The 16253-nt window shown below is 42.0% G+C and overlaps 1 protein-coding gene across 1 annotated transcript in view; it reads right to left on the bottom strand.

Moving 5' to 3' along the window:
* The window catches only part of abcc4 (ATP binding cassette subfamily C member 4 (PEL blood group)), a 129111-nt gene that overhangs the window by 11187 nt on the left and 101671 nt on the right, over positions 1-16253 (bottom strand). The window contains exons 17-27 of the mRNA XM_084327463.1: positions 15470-15507; positions 15157-15260; positions 14220-14366; positions 14023-14102; positions 11501-11651; positions 8692-8811; positions 7770-7880; positions 7217-7317; positions 3004-3195; positions 2627-2782; positions 960-1049 (exon numbers count right to left, since the gene is read on the bottom strand). Of these exons, the coding sequence (XP_084183589.1) occupies positions 960-1049; positions 2627-2782; positions 3004-3195; positions 7217-7317; positions 7770-7880; positions 8692-8811; positions 11501-11651; positions 14023-14102; positions 14220-14366; positions 15157-15260; positions 15470-15507 (1290 nt within the window). The remainder of the gene's footprint in view (positions 1-959; positions 1050-2626; positions 2783-3003; positions 3196-7216; positions 7318-7769; positions 7881-8691; positions 8812-11500; positions 11652-14022; positions 14103-14219; positions 14367-15156; positions 15261-15469; positions 15508-16253) is intronic.

Genomic DNA, 16253 nt, shown 5'->3' with positions numbered 1-16253 from the left:
CAAGCGTCGTTCAGTATATTGACAAAGCCTACTTTGCTGGAACGATACATTTTGCACGTATACAGTACGTGTGTGTGTGTGAGGCTGCCTCGCTAAGCCGTTTATTTATTTATTTATCAAGCATTTATTTATCCACTCTGATTGGATGGTGCATTGTACTTGTGCTGTACAATAACAATACATTTGAATCTAATCTCATTTTGAGATCAGTCGCAAATCGCTTCCTGTTGAATGAACCTCTGCTATTTTGCACACGCCTCGTTCGCCTTAAAAGGAGCTGGCGGGGCATGTCTGTATGCAAATTAATTGAGTGCAAACGCACATTTCAGTTTAACAATGAGTGGGATTCATCATTCAACACACCTGGGTAAGAACAGATTTGGACGTTAAGAACGGGTTGATGAATGTGGCGGTGGCTTTTCTTATTTTTCTCTCAACAGACGATTAAGAAAAAATATAAGACAAATATATAAGAGAGTATTGGTGAATGAGGGCCATTGGCTTTTGCATGTCACGTCTGGGTGATGTCTCAGTAAGTGGTTTCGTAGATTTGTTGTATTTCCACAATCATTATCTATGTCTGTCACTATAGTATAGCCAATGGAAATGCTAGAAATGGTCACGTGGTCTGGGAGAACCAATGGAAAATGCCTATCCAGAGGCCAAACTTAATTGCCGACCCCTGGTCTACACCCTCCTCAGACCGACAGCGCAACGACCAGGAAGGGAATTGGCATAACGACTAAATTGTGGGATGAAACAATTTACATTTTAAGTAAATTTTGCCGTAAAGTACGCGTATTTTATTGTGACAATTAATAAACAAACTTGAAACTTGAACTAGCCTCTTGCAGTATATATATGTACTGTGTTGGTAACTAGCCTCTTGCAGTATATATATGTACTGTGTTGGTAACTAGCCTCTTGCAGTATATATATGTACTGTGTTGGTAACTAGCCTCTTGGAGAGCGTTCCACAGGTCCTCATCAGGGTGTTCGTTGAAAGGGTCCAGATTCTTCCTCATGGTTCCTGTAAACAGAACTGGATCCTGGAGAGAGAGAGACACGAGGGGAGACGATGGGAAAGTGGTCTAAGATTAGATATCGTCACCGTTTATTTACCCAAATGTCTCTAGACAACATTCTTTACGGTCTCTCCTGCCTGAAACAAGAGTGGTTCTTACTCCATCCCATAATCTGTAAGAGAAGATAAAAAAAAAAGACAACTATAAACACACCCAGGGTGATCATGTCTGTGTCTTTCTTGGTTCAGAACGATGTAACCTGACAACACAACAAAATATTTTCTCTAAGTAATATCTAGTAATATCTATTCATCCAGGTGGTTTCTGTGTAGGGCTGACCCCTATTAGTCGAATAGTCGACTAATCGGTCGAAAGGAGCCGTAGTCGACTGCCAACCTCTTAGTCGAAAGAAATAATATATTTTTTTTTATAAAAAAAAATATATATTTTTTATATATATTTTTTTATCATTCTTTCCAAAAGAAAAGAGGCCTAGAAGCGTGGCTAACGCTAATGGCACGCATACCAGAGGCTAACTGCCTAAGAAAACAGGCACAGAGGCACTGAAAGAGGATTTCACCCGTCTAATGAACACACTAGACTAGACAAGATGTATCCATCAGTGGACCAATTGCATGCGTTTGCAGAGGACAAGAAGCCTTCAGTCGACTCCTTCAGACTTTAAGCACCCCCACAGCCCAAATGGAATGATACAAAAAAATTATATATATATTTTTTAAATGTATTTATTTTTATAGTCGACTAATAGTCGACTAACGGTAAATTTCGCCCAATCAAATCCTTAGTCGGGGACAGCCCTATTTCTGTGTGATTCACTTTGTTTTGGAGATATCTGCCGTCCCTCCAGTACGACGGAGCTGAATGGCACTCGGCTGGTTGCCCTCAAAGCACCAAAAAACAACACATTTGAAGAACTCAAAAGCCATAGTAATGAATGGTTGTGTACTACGATAGAAAAGAGTTCCTACATGAACCTGCTCACAACGTGGTCTGTGGATTATCTTGATTTATTAAAAAAAGTTATATCTGGAAAGAGACGTCGCTTTTTAGTTTTTTCAAAAGTATTTCCTTGGTGCTTTTGAGCGAAACACAAGCAGAGTGCCATTCAGCTCCATTGTATTGGAGTGACAGATATCCCCAAAAGTAGGCAAATCACACCAAAACTATTTGGAAGGATAGACAGCACTCCAGGTAAGGTGGAATTTTGGGGGGGTGAACTGACCCTTTAAACATTTAGCAAATAGGTGTCTACACACAGATCCATTCGTTGACAAAAGAGTAACTCCACACTGTAGAATGTTTGTCAAATTGGTGAAAGGTTTGGAAAGATGTTCATGTTGAGAAATGTCCTGGACCACAAGAATAACTTGTGAATTCATGAAGGGACTGATGCATGCCTTCAAGAGACCGTATCTTCAGTGTCTGACAGCACTTTGAAACACCTCGACGACACATGTCATATAGAGACAATACAGCCTGATGGGAGGTCTCCACCTACAGTACAAGTCATGGACATCCTCTGGCGCAGGTCGCCCCCTAGTGGTACAAACCCGCCATAGACAGGAGTTCTCCTACAATACCTGAGGGATGATGGACATCCTCTGGCGCAGGTCGTGGAGGCCGATCTCGGAGATGAGAACACCGTCGACGTGGATCTTGCCCTCCGGCTCTGCCAGGCGGAAGAGAGCAGAGACCAGGGAGCTTTTCCCTGCACCCGTCCTGCCCACGATGCCAACCTGACGCACAGGGGGGAGGAGAGACTCGTCATGTTCCATCAGATCAGCACAGATGAGATCCAACATGACCAGTCATGTTCCATCAAATCAGAATAGTAAAACTTTATTTCTTTCATACACACTAAAGAGACTTACCATAGAAATATATGTATATGGTTTACCATAGTATTTCTATAGTGATTGACAATAGTACTGGTATTCCTATAGTTAGTAGTTCCTACTTTCTCTCTGGGTAGGAATATGGCCTTCATGTCCTTCAGGACCAGCGGTCCGCCTGGGCTGTAGGAGAAGTTGACCCGGTCAAAGGTCACCAGGCCCTGGCTCGGCCAATCAGGAGGGGGACGCTTCTCGGTTACCCAGGGTGCTTCACTCTCCAGCTCTGTGTACTCCACCACCCTCTCCACTGACGTCATCTGAGACAGGATATGACATTCATTGGTAAAAAAAAACAGGGTATCTGCAATTTTCAACAAGTTGCATTTAAGAATTTTTAATACCAAAAAATCAAATACCAATTTCACGACCATATTAGCAAAAAAATAAATAAAAACACATAGCGACACTGATCTGGTGGCTGCACTTGCGAGCCAATTAAAATTCTCGTGCATTCCATACAAGCTCTCGCCAGACGCACCAAGCTCCCGGTAGCCCCACAAAAAAACCCAGACTTGAATACAAAAACATTTCATATATTTACTATTATTTCATATCCCGACAGCCGAGCTGCCCCCCCCCCCAAAATGTAATACATGTGCAAATAAAATGTAAGACTTTTTAACACATTTTAAGGCCTTGAATTGAGAGTTATGAATCTATGAATTAGATTCCCTGCAGATACCCTGAACAAATATTAAAAATGAATCGATTGATAATGGAATGATTCAGAATAGAACATCAATCAAGACCACAATATTTATTAGACCCCAGTTAGTTCAAACACATTGCTTTAAATACAGGCCAGTGAGCTCAAACATTTTCTACCATAGTCTGGGTGAATACTATTTTCCGATTGGCCAGCAGGTGCGCGTTAAAACCGTTTAACGTGCGCGTAGTTTGGCTCAAGTTTGATCACCGTTCTAAATTCATCTGCTACCCAACCTCTGTAACCATGGCAACATTAAAGAGCACAGCTGGCAAACCATTGCTCATTATCAACCGTGGCCGAAGCACAGCTGACTTATCAACTTGATAAACTAACGACTCAGAAGGAAAACACACAGAGGGCAAAGTGCAAAACTTTAACCAAAAATGTGAGAATGCTTTTATTTTATATACTAGTTGGCAAATGGCCACGATATAAGCGGGATAATGAACTTGTAGGTGTGTGTTAAAGGGTTTCAGGGCTCCGTTGCATGTGCCGGGTGGTTCTTCGCCTCCACGCCGTGCCTTAACCCTTTCACTGCTACACCACCTAAACGGTTAACCCATTCACTGCGACAATACACAGCAGGTTAACCCTTTCACTGCCGCACGACAGCAGGTTAACCCTTTCACTGCCACACTACAGAAGGTTGACCCTCGGTAACCGTCGTCGGTAGTGTGATAGTAAAGGGTTAACCGTCTGTAGTGTGGCAGTGAAAGGGTTAAAAAACCATTTAAACCCACACCTACTCGATTATCCCTCACTTATAAAAACAGGTAGCTCAAATCAAGCAATTATGATTGGTTCATAGCCATGGTATAATGAGTGTTAATGGTTAATGGCTGCATTTATATAGCAGCTTTTATCCAAAGTACTTTACAATTGGTTTCCTCACATTTGACCCATTCACTCACACGTTCACACACCGATGGCGGAGGCGGTGCCAACCTGCACATCGGGAGCAGTTAGGGGTTAAGTGTCTTGCTCAAGGACACTTCTTCAACACGCTGCCCGGGAGGAGCGGGCATCGAACTGGGAACCTCCAGGTTACCAGACGACTGCTCTACCTCCCGAGCCGCTGTCGCCCCTGTCGTCGTTTATCCACAGCTATGATTCTGATAACGTTTCACAAATCGGTGTCACTCCATGGATTCCAGACGTCCATGTCGTCTACAGTGTAGAATGCAAAAAATGTGACCTAGTAAGTACAGTAGGGCTGACCGAATAGTCGACTAATCGATCGAAAGGAGCCGTAGTCGACTGCCAACCTCTCATGAATGACATTTCTTTTTTTGGGGATCATTCCATTTGGGCTGTGAGGGGATTTAACTTAAATCAGACATTAACTCATTGAGCGCCAATCACGAGTATAGTCGGGTTAACTCGCCATCGCTTGAGCGCCAATCACGAGTATAGTCGGGTTTTAATCGTTATTTCTTTTATTAGCGATATCCATTCATTTTCATCCATCCAACCTGATGTTATCGTTGGGAATGGGTCTGAGCTCGCAAAAGGGCAAATACCGCCGCCTATTGTCTCCCGGATGGTATTGCACATCATTGGATTGGATTGGCTGGGGATGTGCATCCAAAAAAAAAGTCCGGTCCAGGTTTTCCTTCTCGGGCATGCAGTATCGTTATACCACATTGACTGGGGACACTGAGCAGCGTGGATTATGTGTTTTGGATATATAACGTTGGATCAATAAACGCGATCAATATTTGGAATGGCGATCAGGAATTGGATTAATCTTTTTGCAGGACATCAGATGTGAGGTAAGGACTCTATGTTACCAGTCTTGGGTTAATCAGATGTTTTTTTCACAGCGATCACAACGTGTCTGTGTGTGTGCCGTTGGCGTTGACCAAGGCACGGATAAGCGATTTTTCAGCCCGCTTCTGTATCGTGCATGAGGACACATATACTATCGATAATCTAGCGTTTATTTGAAAACGATTCATAAATCAGCAGAAAAATTACAACGTGTTTTGTGTATTCCACTAAAGGGCTATTATCGCGTCTTTCTCTGGAATTACTAGAAATCACCAAAACTATACTCGTATTAAAAACGGTATAAAACGAAAATGTACTGATGAAAAAACAATCCGTTTTGTACATGTTGACTGCAAGCGAGTCATTGATAAGCGACGGGTGTATTAGACCCGTAGCCATAATTTAAGATATATTTTAAGCACTCGCAAATATCCCCGTCCTCCCATTGATTAAACTTTAAAGCAGTGGCCATCTAGACCTAATTTAGTCATATAGGTCCGGCGCTGAATGTGTTAAGCACCCCTACAGCCCAATAATAATACAAATAATAATAATAATAAATTGGAGATTGGCAGTCGACTACGGCTCCTTTCGATCGAGTAGTCGACTATCGGTCAGCCCTACTTATTAGTTATGATTTCTTATGAAACCATGTTACCAAACCAGTTGGTATCTAGTCTCTAGGGGGGGGGGGGGCTTCTGGAGCTTCTAATCACCATTATGGAGTATTGAGGGGGGGAGTTCATAGATCCTTAACACATTCTATGCCCATCTTATACCACTCTCTGCCACCGCTGTAAGCCTATGGAGTCGCTCACCTTCTTTGCAGGGCTATAACTTTTTAAATATTATAGCTATATCGACATTACTATGGCCCATTCAACATCGGGTATCTATCGTTCCGGATGTGGGAACGTTATATTTTTTCCATTCATACATTGTCGTGTTAGTACCGTCGTGAATATAAGTATGTTTTTGGAATGTATAGCAGTCATTCCTAGAACACGAGTTATAGGCCCCGACACATATTACACATAATCGATTGGCGTTTGGTTCCTATACACGCTATATTAAAAAATTCAAATGCATATGCTCGGTATACATTATGCTCCATCATGCGTGAAGGAAAGGGGGGGGGGGGGGGGTCGTTTATGATTCCTTGATTGTCAGTAACGGCTTTCCTTAGTAAGACATCATACGTTGAGCAGATGGATTGCAATGAAATAAATGGACAATCGAGCTGGAATTAACGTTAGATTCCTCTTACCTGTGTCCGATGCGTCTGGAGAAAAAAAAAATCCAATTATCTGATGTCGATCTGCTATCTCCATTTTCCGTTTGTATGACGCAATAAACGCCGAAAGCATATTGATTCCTGCGTCTCGAAAGCGATCAAATGCACTCGAGTGTTTGTCTTGATCAACATAACAAGATATCTCTGCCGGAGGATTTCCCCCCCGATGCACAGAGCGCCACATCCGGTTTAGAGTAGAGTGCAACTCGCCCGAAATCCACCAGGCGGCGGTATTGAGGCGTTGAAATATCAGACAGGGTCCAGCTGGCTCCCCGGAGCCTTCCTGGATGAATTATGAATGGCAATAGCGAGTAAAGGAAATAACGATCATAAAAACGAGTAAACTCGTTGTTGGCGTTATTCGATTGGCGGGCAATAACGAGTAAACCCGTTTTTGGCGCAGGATGTGTTAACAAATTGTTATTCAATATACAACACATCTAACTACGACAAACGTGACTTTTTAAACAGAGCGAGGGCTTCATCCCTGCTGTACGTCTCTCACCATGTTCTCCACCTCGGTGCTCTGCCGGACGCCCCACTGGAACATGCCCATGATGGTGACGGAGTAGGACAGCGCCAGGCCCACCGACCCGGCATCCAGCTCTGACCACACAGAGGACACAACACAGCTGACTCGTGTGGACAAAATATCATGATGCATTTTACAGCAAATATCTATTTATTATTATTATTATTAGCTGCTATATGACTTGCAATGTCATTTTATAAAGTCTAGTCGTCAGTTTAGAATCTACATTTCCTACTTTTAAACTCTATAATGCAAGTGTAAAACAAGTGTAATGCAAGTGTAAAACACTACAGCACTATGTGATGTGTAAGTATTATGATTAAGTAATGACCAATCTCAAGTATTATAAGTATTACGATTAAGTATTATATATGGATCAACCGTGGAGACAGATATTCATACACAGCACAGTTGTGTGAACAGAAACATAATAAGGATCAAATAATCAAAAGAAAATGTTCTGGAATCAGAAGCCACTCTTTCGAGGGAACGTCTCACTAAATAAAGCAAGAAGACACTCCCTTACGGTCTCTGAGCAGCAAGCAGCCGAACGCGGTGATGGTGACGAAGACGGAGCAGATGCCATCGAGGCGAACGGCAAACCATCGAGAAGTGGTGAGGAACAGGAACCAGGCCTCTGTTGGGAAGAAGGGGTTAAATGTCACTGAAACGCTGACCTTACGGTCTGAAAGAAGAAGGGAGACCAAGGGAAACCTCACAATGATCACAGTACCTTCTCCCTGATCACAGTATATGGACAGCTTTTTGAGGGAACAAAGATGACAAAATATTACTTTCAGAAGGGATAAAATATTACAATATTATAATGAAGAACTTCTCTTGGTCAGTCACCTGTTTATCACTGTCTACTAAATCCTAGACCTTGATCCTAGTAAGGGAAACCTAATAATAGCAACCAAACCATAGTAAATTATAATCACATCAAATCTTATGGCTTCACCAAAAGGTGCTGTATTGTGATCGCTTTGACTTCAGGTGTTCAATCTAAACAGCGGATGTAAAGGGGCTGAGGCAGAATGAGAATCTAAACAGTGGATGTAAAGGGCTGAGGCAGAATGAGAATCTAAACAGTGGATGTAAAGGGGCTGAGGCAGAATGAGAATCTAAACAGTGGATGTAAAGGGGCTAAGGCAGAATGAGAATCTAAACAGTGGATGTAAAGGGCTGAGGCAGAATGAGAATCTAAACAGTGGATGTAAAGGGGCTGAGGCAGAATGAGAATCTAAACAGTGGATGTAAAGGGGCTGAGGCAGAATGAGAATCTAAACAGTGGATGTAAAGGGGCTGAGGCAGAATGAGAATCTAAACAGTGGATGTAAAGGGGCTGAGGCAGAATGAGAATCTAAACAGTGGATGTAAAGGGGCTGAGGCAAAATGAGAATCTAAACAGTGGATGTAAAGGGGCTGAGGCAGAATGAGAGGAGAACCTGAGTGCAGGTCCTGATGGGCGTCGAAGTCTCTCTGGAACCTCTCCTCTGCTCTGAACGCCCGGATGGTCCACAGACCCTGGAGGGACGAGGACAGGTGGGAGAAGACTGGACTCCGGGCTGCGGGGGAGGACATGTAGATGGTTGGGGTTGAAACTAATTTGCAGAAACACTCATATCTATCGTTGTTATTATGACCATTTATACCTGTAGTTGTCCATTCATTCATCATCTTCTATAATAAATAAAACCTCTGACCTAGGCCCTTTTTCCAAACTAACCCTTTCAGATTGATATGGCTGGAGACTAAGATCTGATGATGTAAAATCAAGGAGTGGATGTACAGAGCTGAGTTTCCTTGAAGAAGATAATAACGGCTCATTGACAGAACTGCTACTAACCAACTACTCCAGGCAGACAGACCAGGAGTTCACAAGGGTCCGACACATCTTTCCACTTCAGAAACACAAAAATGTTCAAGACATTTATTTCTTGAATGAATAATGAAGACGTCAGTCCATATTCCTAATGATGTACCGTATACTGATAGTGGCCGGGGCAATATGACTTAAATAAATACACTCACAGCACACACATCCACACACACACACACACACACTCACTTTAAATAAACAACTCACTGTAGCACCCACTTTAACACTTTGATTGCCCAAGGTTAAATTCATGATATACCATCCGTTGCCAGCTATATTTAACATGGAGAAGTTCCCCTTCTTTGCAGGGCTATAACTTTTTAAATTCTATTGCTAGATTGCCATTATTAGGGCCCATTCAAGGTCCTATATGTATTGTTCATGGTGTAGCAACGTTAAACGTTTTCATTCACATATTCATACTAAAATATGGTCTAAAGTATAAGTATGTTTTCATCTCTTTCTGCAGCTTTCTCCAGAACGTGATGTATAGCCCCAAATGCATTATATTGATGATGAAATACAGTTTGGTAGGAATCTGTGCGAGATCAAACATTTCAACTGGACGTACTTCTAGAATTTACTACACGTCATCTGATGTTGACCGGATGGGCGAGGGGGCGTTTATAATTCCGTGGGCAACGTTATACCATTCATCTAATGTGGGTCATATGTTCATCATAGCAGTTAGTATAGAAGACGTTAGAAAATAACGCTGAATCTTACCGTGGCTTCCTCGCGCCGCTGGCAGATGATCGTGGAACAGAATTTTTTCCATTATGGGATGTCGAAATACCCGATCCATTTCCAGGTTGTATAATAGTATATACGTCCAAATCATGTTGTTTTTTCGAGTTATTTGCACCGATCGATGTTCACTGTGTGAAGACAGAGTCTCTCTAGCATTAGCGAGTGGCCGGACCCCATATGGAGTGAGTCCTGCCGGTTCAAAGGTTGAATATCCGGTTTCGATCTGCCGATCGGCCACCAGATGGCGCTCTTGAACCGCTAGAGGGTTGAGAGGAGATCAGGACTGTGTTTCAAGGCTGCGGAACGGTAATATGATTTCGATCACAGATTTTTGAAATATTGATATCAAAGACGAGTTACGGCGTCCTCTGCAACTTGAGCATGGCTAGGAAAGACGTCCTAAGGCGTTTCCGGCAGTTAAAGTGTTAACACACTTTATATTTATATTATTGGTAAAGAGATTTGCACTACAACTCATACCTCATTGCACCTTACCCTAAGTTGTACCTCATCCCATTTCTGCATTGTACTTTATATTGTATTGTAACTCAGTTACACATTTTTTTCTACTCTGTATTGTATATTATGTATATTGAACACTTTTGTTTTGAACACTTTTGTTTACACTTGTTACGTACTTTTGACTTCTATTTTTTACTTATCTATTTTATTTTTATCTAGCACACTCTCAGGAGCAGAAGAGGAAAAAGCATTTCATATCAAAGTATTCTGTATTTTTGTATGACAACTAATAAAGAAACTTGAAAACGTGAATAACGTTTCATCATAACGTGGGTAGGGAGTTACAGGTAACCTTGCACGGCAGCTGGCTTCGCGAGATCACAAGATCACGTGAGAATCCATCTGGTCAGGCTTCAAGTTATGCGCTTGTGCCTGAAACACAGTGGTTCGGACCAATCAGCGTCCTTAGCCCTATATTCCAAGCAGTTTCAAAGGACGACTTCCCAGATGGTTGTGTGTAACAGACTATCTGGTAGGTCAGGTTAAGTTACAGGTGTTTGGGTGATGAAGATGAGAGCAGAGAATAGGGCTGTCCCCGACTAAGGATTTGGATGGTCGACTAGGATTGGCCAAAATGTGCCGTTAGTCGACTATTGGTCAAAAAAAATAAATAAATAAAAAAAAACGTATAATATTTTAACTTTTTTCTTTTATTTTTTTAAATTTTGTATCATTCCATTTGGGCTGTGGGGGTGCTTAATGTCTGAAGGAGTCGACTGAAGGCTTCTTGTTCTCTGCAAAAGCATGCAATTGGTCCACTGATGGATACATCTTGATATTTGTCTAGTCTAGTGTGTTCATTAGATGGGTGAAATCCTCTTTCAGTGCCTCTGTGCCTGTTTTCGTAGGCAGTTAGCCTCTGGTATGCGTGCCATTAGCGTTAGCCATGCTTCTAGGCCTCTTTTCTTTTGGAAAGAATGATAAAAAAATCAACAAAAAGAAAATAATAATAATACATTTAATAAAAAAAAAAATGATATTCGACTAAGAGGTTGGCCAGTCGACTACGGCTCCTTTTGACCGATTAGTCGACTAATTGATTAATAGGGGTCAGCCCTAGCAGAGACACACAAACACACAAGAACTGCCCCCTGAGAACTCACTGGTGGACTCCAGGCGTTTGATGTCCCTGGACGTCTTCAGGAAGTAGCGACGGAGGAAGATGAAGACGAGGAGCAGAGGGAACACGGGGATGAGGATCCAGGGGATGATGGACGCTGCCACGGCGATCACGCTGATGATCTGCAGGAACACCTGCTCAGGAAGAAGGAAATTAAATAACTTTTATTAACATAATATCATCGTTAAAGGTGCTATAGATATAGATTAAAAAAAATTATGTAATCATTAAAAAATTTATATTACATCCAGAGTGTGTTGTGTTAATTTTTGCTCAATGAAATGATAAGGTAGCAGTCCCTATAAGACAAGGTATTGATATTTTCATAATTTCATGGAGCTGTAATTAACACAACACAAGGATTCAATGTCCCCGATGACATCACTGGTGGCCATATCCAAACTCATTTACTCTCAATAACTGTCAAACTAAATTAATGTGTGCAAAATTTTTTAGAGTGCCCCTTTAACCATATTACAGCAGTGCAAACAGCTGAAAGAATATAGTAAACCAATTGGGACAATAAATACCATGTGTTTTTCTGTCAAGTCGCAGATATAGGAATTCTTCAAAAGCTCTGACTTTCCCACTCGGAAAAATGCGGAAGTTCAAAAGGTATTTTTCCGACTTGGGAGGTGGAACTTCCCAGTTCCAACTTTTTGTAACCAAGTCAAGTGAGGAAGCAAGATGGCACACAAGACAGAAAAAACCACGTGTGTATCGATGAGTTACGCTGATGTGACGTTTGTAAAGCAATGGCACCAGAATTAACCTCAAAACCTGCCCTCGTTTCTTGATCCTCCAATCACAACTGTTTGCATTCCTTGGACAAGCGGTTTTGATTGGAGGATCAAAAGAGGGCACGGTTTGCGATAGGTCAATTAGAAGGCCAAAATAGAGGCTACAAATCTTCTTGCCGCTGGTCAAATTTTTTAAGTTAATACCAAGCCATGAAAATCAATTTGGCTATGATAAAATAACGTTAAAGATCTACACATAGTTGCTTTAAAAACAAATATTTATCTCCCCAGGGAACGGAGATGTGGAATGAAGTTAGTAGTAGGTAAAGTTGCTGCAGTGATGTGGAATTTCTCATGAATAATAAACTCATGACAACACCATTTTACATAATGTCTGTGCAACGCTTACTTTGATCTTTAAAGGGGAACTATTTTACTATTCCTAGCACTATTTGGGCAACTTTACACAATTCCTGTGAGTCTATTGAAGACATCTGTACGTTTTTTTTCAAAAAAAAATGCATTGGTTTATATTTCTAATCAAGTACTCAAAACCATAATTTTTCAGCCTCCGGATTTCAGGCTGTTATGGCCTGGCTCCGCCCATAAGCACTTTGAGTGACAGTCAGTCCACAGAGTGAGAGAGACAGAGTGAGAGAGAGAGAGAGAGAGAGAGAGCGAAAACTCAGCGTGTCTCCCAGAGAGGAGAGAGAGAGAAAACTCAGCGTGTCTCCCAGAGAGGAGAGAGAGAGAAAACTCAGCGTGTCTCCCAGAGAGGAGAGAGAGAGAGAGAGAAAAAAAAGAACTGTGTAAACACGCAGCGCGGTGTTGGACTTCCTCGAACGGGAGAAGGAGAGGGAGACACGCAGTGTTTACAGTTCTCTCGCTCTCGCTCGGCTGGCAGCTAGAGGGGGGCGGGTGTTATTATGCAAATGCCCACCATCTGACGTCCCGAATACGCTAATTTTCAGATGACTCACTTGAGGGAGGGACATTATTGTGAGAGGAGAATTGGAAGAATGCGCCAAATCGAGAATTAGAGACATAGATCCTATTACTATAAGTCCACATAGCTAGAAAATGACCCTAAACACTGGAAAAGGTCATTTATAAGATAGTTCCCCTTTAACGTTATACAGCTAGATTGATCCTCTGTGCCTTTCCCTCTAAGTCTGTTTTTAATACATTTTCAATTAGGAGTATAATTTGTTGGACATCAGGTTCTAATTAAAAAATAAACCAATCGACGGCAATACCTTCTGTCAATTTTGACGGATCAGTGTAGCTGTTATTTAGCGCATCACGCAAACATACTTTTTCTGGTCTGGACTGGTCCTCTGAGCTCCTCTCCAGTCGAGCTACTGCAGGGTTTAAATCCTAAATATTGCCAAATCCTCCACCATCGTGTAATCTGACGTGTCGTCTCTAGAGCCTTTTTTCTCTGCTTCACGTGAAATTAAATCTACTTTAGAAGTGAAAGTGAAACTTAAGCTACTCTGTACTGCGACTTTGCTGTCTGCGCAGACACTTTCAGTTTATAATAGATTATTAAAAAAATGTGAGGATGAACGTGCGCAGTAATATGCAAAAATGAACTAAATAGGTTTCATTTCTATACTATTTGTTTTAAACATACACCGGTGGAGGCGATGGGCAAGTAATGTACTCAGTGGAGCCTGAACACCATGTCCTCAAGTGGAGCCTGAACACAGAGTAATGTACTCAGTGATTAAAGTGGTTATGGATCCATGTCCTGCCCTCTCACCTGAATAAAGTCGACAAAGGTCCACGGCAGGTTCGCGTCCAGTTGGCCGATATCTTTAGAGAACCTATTAAGAACTCTTCCTAGGACACAACAGGGGAGGAGAAGCAGGCTTTTACACTCTAGGAGATTCACCACATAGAGCCACACCACACACACGCCTACTAGAGCTGTGGCAGAGTGCGCGGACATTTCCTTACCAATGGGATTAACGTCAAAGAAGTGCACTGGTGTGCGGAGGATGGACTGGAACATGCGGTCGTGGAGGGTCCTCGCAGACTTCACCAGCACGTTGAAGAGGACCAAGCTCCTGGCGAACCCAAAAATGAGGGTGGCTATAGTCAAACCTGGAGAGAAAGAGGGTGGAGAATTATAATTCAAGATTATGGTGGAACATACTAGAGACTAGGGCTGACCCCGACTAGTCGAAAAGTATAATATTTCTTTTATCATTCTGTCCAAAAGCAAAGAGGCCTAAAAGTGTGGCTAACGCTAATGGCGCGCGTACCAGAAAACGGGCACAGAGGCACTGAAAGAGGATTTCACCCATATAATGAACACACTAGACTAGACAAATATCAAGATGTATCCATCAGTGGACCAATTGCATGCTTATGCAGAAGACAAGAAGCCTTCAGTCGACTCCTTCAGACATTAAGCACCCCCCCACAGCCCAAATGGAATGATACAAAAATATTTTGGCTAAACTATTTAATCTCATAAGGAGTAATTATTTAGGTAAAGATGCAATGTGTCCTAAAATCAATTTGACCATGAATACTAGGGGAAAATAAATCATCTAGATGGCGTTAAGTCCAATATGGTGGACATGGGTGGTCCTATTGAAATGTTATAGACCAAGGCCAGCGTATACAGTGTGTGTGACATTGTGTGCCAATCAGGCGGTTTGACATTATGACCTTAATGATTATAGTGCCACCATCTGGCTGATTGGAGTGATATTTGTTGTGACGCATTGCCACACCAATATTCATCATTGTGGCAAATAAAAAGAAAGAAAGAAGAAATTTGATGGACCGATCGACCGACCAACCAAATTATACTAGCTTGGTCGCAGATAAAAAAAATCGTTCAAACTCAACATCTTCATTCAGATTTCCTTCTGCAGTTTCTGACCTGCGTAAATGCCCAGGTAGAATTCCAAGTCCAGCTCTTGGGTCCCATTGTGCCCATTTTCCACCAAGGTGCCGTTGACCTTCAACTTCTCCTGCTCTCCAGCCCTGAGAGACCGAGACAGAGAAGCACAGAGGAGTCAGCAGACATCTCTTTAAAACACAAACACTGGAAACAAAATGGGAATACTAATGTCAATTGACCTATCTCAATCCCGCCCTCTTTTCATGATCCTCCAATCACAGCTGTTGCTTCCCTCTGGAATTTCCTAGGTCAATTTCCAGACATGGGGATTAATGAGAATCTCTTTTCTTACCAGTAAGCCAGCCACCAGTCCTGAAGAATGTATGCTACCTGCACACACACACACAAAAGAAAACAAGCATGTAAAAGGTACCATTCAAAATATACATAAAACTACTTTTTATTCTCAAACGTGGGTGACGGGTTACGATTTTTCAACACTTTAAGCAGGTTAGAATGCAAAATAAAAATATTATATTAGAGTTACTACTGCATATGAGGTGTGACATCTTTAAAAAACTCAATGGCACAAAAAACGACTCTACACAAATAGACGTTTATAATTACAAGCTCACAATTTACCTGATTGATGGCGATCACTTGGGCTAAACTGTATCTTTATCATGAGAACAGCTGTGATGAGTAACAGCTCATGGTCGTTCAGTATAACCAAACAGCCTGCATTCAGACTTACCTACTCTCCTCACACACTACATTTAAAATATGTAGAATGAGCTCAGATGATGTCAAATATATTATGTTAACGGGGCACACCAACATTATGGGGAAGGCACTCACCGTCTTCTCCAGGGTCAGAAAAGAAGATAGATACCAATTTCCTCTCTGTGCGTTCAGTAGCAAGCTATCCGGCTGCAAGCTAGCCTGGCTTAGCACAAGCGAATCGAAGCGGATATGGACCGGCTAGCCTAGCTGTTGGCCAGAAACACCTCAGTTTTAAGCTAGGCTAGCTGTTCCGTATTTGCTTCCATTCATTTGTGCCAAGCCAGGCTAGAAGACGACGGTAAGTGGATTTCCCATCATGTTGTGAGTGTCCCTTTCCAAAGTAGGCCTTTCCA

Source organism: Notolepis coatsorum (genome assembly GCF_963971535.1).
Source record: "Notolepis coatsorum genome assembly, chromosome: 1".
Classification (NCBI taxonomy): domain Eukaryota; kingdom Metazoa; phylum Chordata; class Actinopteri; order Aulopiformes; family Paralepididae; genus Notolepis; species Notolepis coatsorum.
The sequence above is the reverse complement of the archived record's forward strand: the minus strand, read 5'-3'. Positions and strand labels throughout refer to the sequence as shown.